The sequence below is a fragment of the Stomoxys calcitrans genome, chromosome 5 (assembly GCF_963082655.1).
Source record: "Stomoxys calcitrans chromosome 5, idStoCalc2.1, whole genome shotgun sequence".
NCBI classification, from domain to species: domain Eukaryota; kingdom Metazoa; phylum Arthropoda; class Insecta; order Diptera; family Muscidae; genus Stomoxys; species Stomoxys calcitrans.
In genome coordinates, this window is record NC_081556.1 from 107768794 (window position 1) to 107776537 (window position 7744).

Genomic DNA, 7744 nt, shown 5'->3' on the forward strand with positions numbered 1-7744 from the left:
TCAGGTTTCATCAAAATGGGATGAAAAATTCTCCTTATATGGGCTCAATACTCTATAACGGGAGATGGGTCAATATGGTCCGATCTGGACGATATTCAACAAAACGGTTTAGAGGGGCACCAAAACCCGGTGCCAAATTTTATCGAACTAGGTTGAAAAAGCTCCTTTTATTGGCTCATTACACTATATCGGGAGATCGGTCTATATGGCAGCTATATCCAAATATGGTCCGTTCTGGACCACATCTGACAGGAAGGGGTAGAGGTCTACCGGAACACATTGTGCCAAATTTCATGGAATTCGGGTAATAAATGGATCTTTTATACGCTATATCGGGAGATCGGTCGGTCGGTCTATAGCGCAGCTATATTCAAATATAGTTCGATCTGATATGGATGGGTTTACCTATCCTATGGTAGAGGTTATAATATTGGTCTAAGACCCCATAAAGAATATGAATCAAGAGGAGGGTATAAAAATATTAGGTTTTATAGTTGCTATAGCTGACGGAAGTGTATGCATCAGATCGGACTATATTTGAATATACTGCGCTATAGACCGACCGACCGATCTCCCGTTATAGCGTATAAAAGATCCATTTATTACCCGAATTCCATGAAATTTGGCACAATGTGTTCCGGTAGACCCCTACCCCTTCCTGTCAGATATGGTCCAGAACAGACCATATTTGGATATAGCTGCCATATAGACCGATCTCCCGATATAGTGTAATGAGCCAATAAAAGGAGCTTTTTCAACCTATTTCGATCAAATTTGGCACAGGGTTTTGGGGCCCCTCTAAACCGTTTTGTTGAATATCGTCCAGATCGGACCATATTGACCGATCTCCCGTTATAGAGTATTGAGCCCATAGAAGGAGAATTTTTCGTCCTATTTTGATGAAACCTGAAACAGTGCGTTTTGAGGGACCTCTACACCTTTGTGTCGAACATCGTCCAGATCGGACCGTACTTGGATATAACTGACATAAGACCGATCTGCCGATATAGTGTTATGAGCCAATACCGGTTACTTACCCAATTTACCGGGTGAATAACTTTTGGGTATTTACCCATCGCCCATCTCTAGCTATTTTGAATAACAAATTTATGTGAGTGTTGTGTAAGAGGTCTGAAATCACCATAACCACTGCATCTCATCACATTGCATTGTATTGGATATCAAAAGAAAATTCTGTCGATATTTAAAAAGTTGTGTACAAAACTCGATAAAAGTCATAAAATGTCGTTTCGGTATTAAGACGACATGACCACATACAATAAACAGGTGGAGCCCCTTAAATGGGGTAGAGCGAGCTTAACAATAACAACAGATTTTCCGCTTATAACGGGGCATTCATTCTAGCTTATATAACACAAATAATAATACCAGATGAGTGTTGTGCCATAAAAATTTCGTATAAAAGGCTATTAAATTACTACGAAATTCGTCAGAAATCATCCGCAGTGAAAAGTGCTAAACATTTCTTAAATTCCTACAAAATGAATAAATTACTTTGCTTCTTCTTCTTGTTGGCAACAATCCTTGTAGCTGCACATGCACAATGTCGCAATGATCCAGGTAAATGAAACTCCTAACTTTTCCTAGTTTACTGAGAGTAGAGTGAGATTCTAATTTTGCATTCCTCCTTTTGAAGATCGTCACAGTTGCAGTCAACCACGTCGTTTGGGTAATTTAGGATCTAATTGTCATAGTGTTACCAGATGGTGGTATGACAAATCATCACGCAGCTGCAAGGAGTTTAAATATCGCGGCTGTGGTGGCAACAGTAATCGTTATTGCTCAAAGGCTGCATGTCAATATCACTGCATGTGAACATCACTGCATACGCAACGCAACTAACAAGGAGTCTTCCTTTCCTTTTGTATTGTCATTGTAGTAAAAATTATTTAAACATTGCACAAGATGAATTTAAATAAAAAAAAATTAAATAACTTATTTAAAACATACTCTTCCGATTCTATAATGTATATATATTATTGAAATCAGTCCAAAAAACCCTGGATAACAGGAGAGATTCACATTATTGGGAAAGAGGTCCTGAGACTTTAAAGCAGCCTATTCCAATGTGCGACATGCTGCAGGAAAAATTGAGTGGAAATAAGTTTGCATCGTTAAGGAAAGTGTTGTACAATGTTTTGTGAAGCTTGGTCAATAAATACCCTTGCAGTGGCTCTAGGAGTGAAAATCTTGTGATACATATATATATGAGAGCTATATCTAAATCTGAACCGATTTCTATAAAGTGCACCAATAACGTCGAGGCTGATAAGAGAGACCCTTTTGCAAAGTTTCGCGGGAATCGGTTTAGAAATGACTATATAATTGCAATTTTAGTCCAAATCAGATGAATATATATATGGGAGCTATGTTTTAGTCTCAGCCGATTTCTATGAAATTCTCCGATAATGTCAAAACTTATAATAGAACCCCTTGTGTAAAATTTCGTGGGAGTCGGTTAACAAATGACCATATAATTGCAATTTTAGCCCAAATCGGACGAACATATATATGGGAGCTATATCCAAATCTGAACCGATTTTTTTTCAATTTCAATAGGCTTCGTCTCTAGGCCCAAGAAAATGCGTTTGTCAATTTTCAAGACGATCGGATATAAATTGGGTCCTGTACCTTGTGCGCAAATAAACATGGACAAACGGACATACAGAGAGACGGACATAGCTAAATCGAATCAGAAAGTGATTCCGAGTCGATCGGTATACTTATCAATGGGTCTATTTCTCATCCTTCTGGGTGTTACAAACAAAATAACTAAGTTATAATACCCCGTGGCACAGTAGTGTTGTAGGGTATAATTATGAACTCTTCTGGATGCAGCTACTGACCTATCTGCTGTAACATTTTGTCATAAAGTCAAAGCAGTATTTTGTACTGCTTGCCAACACACTATTTATAGGCCGATCCTAATTTTTAAAATCATTCAAAATGTGCTTGTCTCTGCAAATATATCAGTTTTACAGGAATAGTTTTGGGCGAATCAACTTCAGTATTTTTATGACATTTTTTATACCCTCCACCATACGATGGGGTATACAAATTTCGTCATTCTGTTTGTAACACTTCGAAATGTGCGTCTAGGACTCTATAAAAGATGTATGTTCTTGATCGTCGTGACGTTCTAAGTCGAACTAGCAATGTCCGTCCGTCTGTCCGTCCGTCTGTCTGTCGAAAGCACGCTAACTTTTTAAGGAGTAAAGCTAATTAGTGTAGATCGGTTGGGATTGTAAATGGGCCAAATCGTTAAATGTTTTCATATAGCTGCCATATAAACAGATCTTGGGTCTTGACTTCTTGAGCCTCTAGAGGGCGCAATTCTCGTCCGATTTGATTTTGCACGTAATGTTTTGATATCACTTCCAACAACTGGGCTGACTATGGTTCAAATCGGTTCATAACCTGATATAGCTGCCATATAAACCGATCTTGGGTCTTGACTTCCTGAGCCTCTAGAGGGCGCAATTCTTATCCGATTGGAATGACATTTTTGCACGACGTGTTTTGTTATAAAATCCAACAACTTTGCCAAATAAGGTTTAAATCGGTTTTTAACCTGATATAGCTGCCATATAAGCCGGTCTTGGGTTTTGACTTCCTGAGCCTCTAGAGGGCGCAATTCTTATCCGATTGGAATGACATTTTTGCACGACGTGTTTTATTATGATATCCAACAAATGTGCCATGAATGCTTCAAATCGGTCCATAACCTGATGTTGCTGCCATATAAACCGATTTTGGGTCTTGACTTCTTGAGCCTCTAGAGGTCGCAATTATTATTCGATTGGAATGAAATTTTGCGTGACGAGTTTTGTTATGATATGCAACAACTATGCCAAATAAGGTTCCAATCGGTTTATAACCTGATATAGCTGCCATATAAACCAATCTTGGGTCTTGACTTCTTGAGCCTCTAGAGGGAGCAATTCTTACCCGATTAGAATGAAATTCTGCACGACGCGTTTTGTTATGATAGCCCACAAATGTGCCAAGTATGGTTCAAATCGGTTCATAACCTGATAAAGCTGCCATATAAACCGATCTTGGGTCTTGACTTCTTGAGCCTCTAGACAGCGCAATTCTTATCCGATTTGGTACAAATTTTGTACAACGCCTTCTCCCATGGCCTTCAACATACGTGTGCAATATGGTCTAAATCGATCTATAGCTTGATACAGCTCCCATACACACCGATCTACCGATTTTGCTTCTTGACCCTCGAATCGGACTATAACTTGATATAGCTCCTCCTCCTTCTCCTCTGTCCTTATTCATTATTCTTTGTTTGCCTAAAAAGAGATACTGCGCAAAGAACTCGACAGTTGCGATCTATGGTGGAGGGTATATAAGATTCGACCCGGCATAACTTGGCACGCTTTTACTTGTTTCTTTTGCGCTCATTATAATTAGCTCTTAAACTAGATTTGTGATTTCAACAGGTTATTGTTTTTGTCGGGCAATTGGTTTTGAATGACTTTTTGGACCAAACACCTCCTTTTATGTGGTTACGGGGTTTCCATATTCAAGCGTACATGACCAGATCAATTTAAGGTGTCATGGTTATCAAATATTTATATCCCTATTGTGGTCTTAGACCAAGTTTTTGATGCGTTATAAACGGAATGACAATACTAGTATAACCCCCCCCCCCCCCCCCCCCCCCCTCAACAGGTTATGGTTTGTGTCGGTCAATTGGTTTTGAATGACTTTTTGGACCAAACACCTCCTTTTATATGGTTACCCTATCTTTTTTCACGCAAGTTTTTGAGGAACTTATCTACCGTTCAATCGCGGAGACCCCTTATCATTGACCATAAACTTTAATCGGACTGCACTCATCGATTTGAAAGAAGTATCCCCCAGTTCCTGGAATGTTCATGGGGAAGTTTATAATATAAACTGATATAGCCCCCATATAAACTTATCTCCGCAGTTGGCTTCTTATGCTTCTATGCCTCAATGCCTCAATTTTTCTTCCAGACTGACTGAATTTGGTACGCGAAGTACACTTACGCCAAATCTCAACCAGATGGGTATATAGAGCTTCCATATAAAGCGATCTTCGGATTTGATTTATACGCAAAAGTCTTAGAAAGCTGAGTTTTTACCCGACTTGGCACATGAAGTACCCTTATGTCCTCTACACAACGAGTCCTACCCTGAAAACGTTAAGCCGACTGAAGTCTTAATCAATACCCGATTTGATTATTTCAAGTAAATTCAAATACAAACGGAATTAACAAGGGTGGGGGGTACCATAGTGGGGGTACCCAAGATTGGGGCCCGACTGAACTTAGCACACTCTTACTTTTTACTTGTTTTTTGTTGATTTGTAAAGGATAGTGTTGCCGTTGGAACAATGGAATGTGCAATGTGCACCTGTTTCTAGATTGAGATCGACATATGGTAAAATTTAAAAACAAATTTTGTAACAATGGAGTGAATGAAGACCATAGGTCAACATTAATATCAGATAAATATATTGTTTCAGCAAATAATCAGAATTGGGCATTTGCCATGTGCATCCCACTCAAGATTGAGATCGACTTTTGTTTAAATTTAAAACAGATGTTGTAGTACAAAAACAATGTAGTGAATGAAGACCATAGGTCAACATTAAACTCAGCTAAATGTATTATTTCAGCAAATAATCTGAACTGGGCATCTTGAACTGGGCATATATAAGCTTCTGTTCTACACCGATCAATATCAAAACAAGCATACGCTTTTGAATACTAACCCAAAATGAATATAATCTCCGTCATTTTATTTTTCACCACAATCGTCCTGGTTGTCAATGGGCAATGTCGCAATGCGCCAGGTAAGTTATACACCAGTGCAACTTCAATTTGCCCCAATGGTTTGATTTTTCCCCCAATTTAGCGCAACCCAATTGTGGAGACCGACTAAACACTGGACATGGTGGCCATGGTTGCCACAGAGGTGCAAGATGGTGGTACGACCGATCCTCGAATTCTTGCAAGGAATTCTCATATCATGGCTGTGGTGGCAATCAGAATCGTTGGTGCTCCAAGGCAGCCTGTGAAAATCGTTGCAGACGTCATTAAAGTGAAATTGCAGCATTTTGAAATAAGGGTCAAAGTAAATCCTTTAATTTGAATAAACGATATTCAAACTAAAACTTTTGTAGAAAGGATATGGGAAGTAAGGGTTCCAAGATTATTTAAAACAAGTAAGGACAGACAAAAGTCGGGTTGAGCCGACTATATAAGCCCTACCATCTACTATTCCAAACAAATAAGTGAGCGACGAAGTTTTCTTCCTCCAAAATGGGCTGGTTATAACCATATAACCCCCTCGCAATATTTAGGTATACCCTCCACCATAGGCTGGGGGTATAATAACATCGCCATTCCGTTTGTGGCACAACGTAATATTAGTCTAAGATCCTATAAAGTATATAAATTACTAGCCGAACCGGGACCGCTCCACTGCGTCTTCTTTAACATTCTAATATCTATTTAGGGTGGGGACACTTCGCCCTGAATGCGGATATCGAATTCGTACCATTGTTGCCTATGACGCTGAACGCGTTCGAATCCTGGTGAGAACATCGGACAAAGCGGTGTTTATCCCCTCTTAATGTTGGCGACATTTGCGAGGTACAATGCCATGCATGATCATATAAAAAATATTTCCCCAAAGAGGTGTCGCACTGGGGGACGGCATTCAGAATCGGCTACAGAAAAAGGTCCCTTATTATTGAGTTTAAACTTGAATCGAATAGCACTCATTGATGTGTGAGAATTTGCCCCTTCTCGATTCCTGGTGGTAATGCTCTTCCTTAGGGTGATGTTTTCATTGGGGGAGCGATGGCACCTAAGACATTTTGACTCAAATATGGATATCAAATTCGTGCTGCACTTCCAAAACCCTTTAATTTGAGCCCCATATTGCCATGGCCGGTAAATATGAACCATTTGGAGGGTGTTTTGGGGCTGGGGCGGCCCACGTTCTATATCCCCAATGGAAATGAAGTTCAGTTAAGGAGGTGCTTTAGGGCGTACCCCAAAACACTTGCGTCTAAAATTGGATATCAAATTCGTTTTCTAATCTCAAATACCTTTCATTTGAGTCCCATATTGTCATAATGGGTCAAATAACCCATTTGAGGTATATTTAGGAGGAAAAGCGCCACCTAGACTTGAACGCAAATTTTAATGTCATATTCGTTAGGGAGTAGCCCTAATACCTTTCATTTGAGTCCCACAGGTCGGCTAATATGCCCATTTGGGGGTATTTGGGCGTGGGCGACCTCCCATTATTTGGACCTAATGTTCTATGCCGTATTTGTAATCTACTGCCTAATACTTTTCATTTGAGTCCCATATTGACATAAACATCAAATATATCTGTTTAGACAAGGTTTTGAGGTTGGGGGGTGGGGGCCCGCTGGGTACTTGGACCCAAATTTTAATACCATATTCGTTTTCGGGTCTCCAATATCCTTTATTTGATACCCTTATTGTGCCCATCGGACCACTTTCGGATATGGGTGGCATTTTTGGGATAAAGAGGAGCGTCCGCCTCCACCCGATATCTACAAATTATAAATCCTATGTTTCCTTCCAGACAAACGTATACAATCTATGAAAATTTTAAGAAAATCGGTTCAGCTAAGTATCATATAGTCATAATGGATCTAATGGGGTTTTTGAGGGTGGCATGACCCCCTATACTTCCGATC

The 7744-nt window shown here is 39.7% G+C and overlaps 1 protein-coding gene across 1 annotated transcript; it reads left to right on the forward strand.

Annotated features, from left to right (window-relative positions):
- The first annotated feature begins 1472 nt into the window (after nt 1-1472).
- LOC106088393 (kunitz-like toxin PcKuz3) lies at nt 1473-1854 on the forward strand. The gene is made up of 2 exons (XM_013253890.2): nt 1473-1581; nt 1658-1854. Exons 1-2 carry the CDS (start codon nt 1503-1505, stop codon nt 1834-1836), a joined length of 258 nt encoding a protein of 85 aa, XP_013109344.2. The 5' UTR covers nt 1473-1502; the 3' UTR covers nt 1837-1854.
- The last annotated feature ends 5890 nt before the right edge of the window (nt 1855-7744 follow it).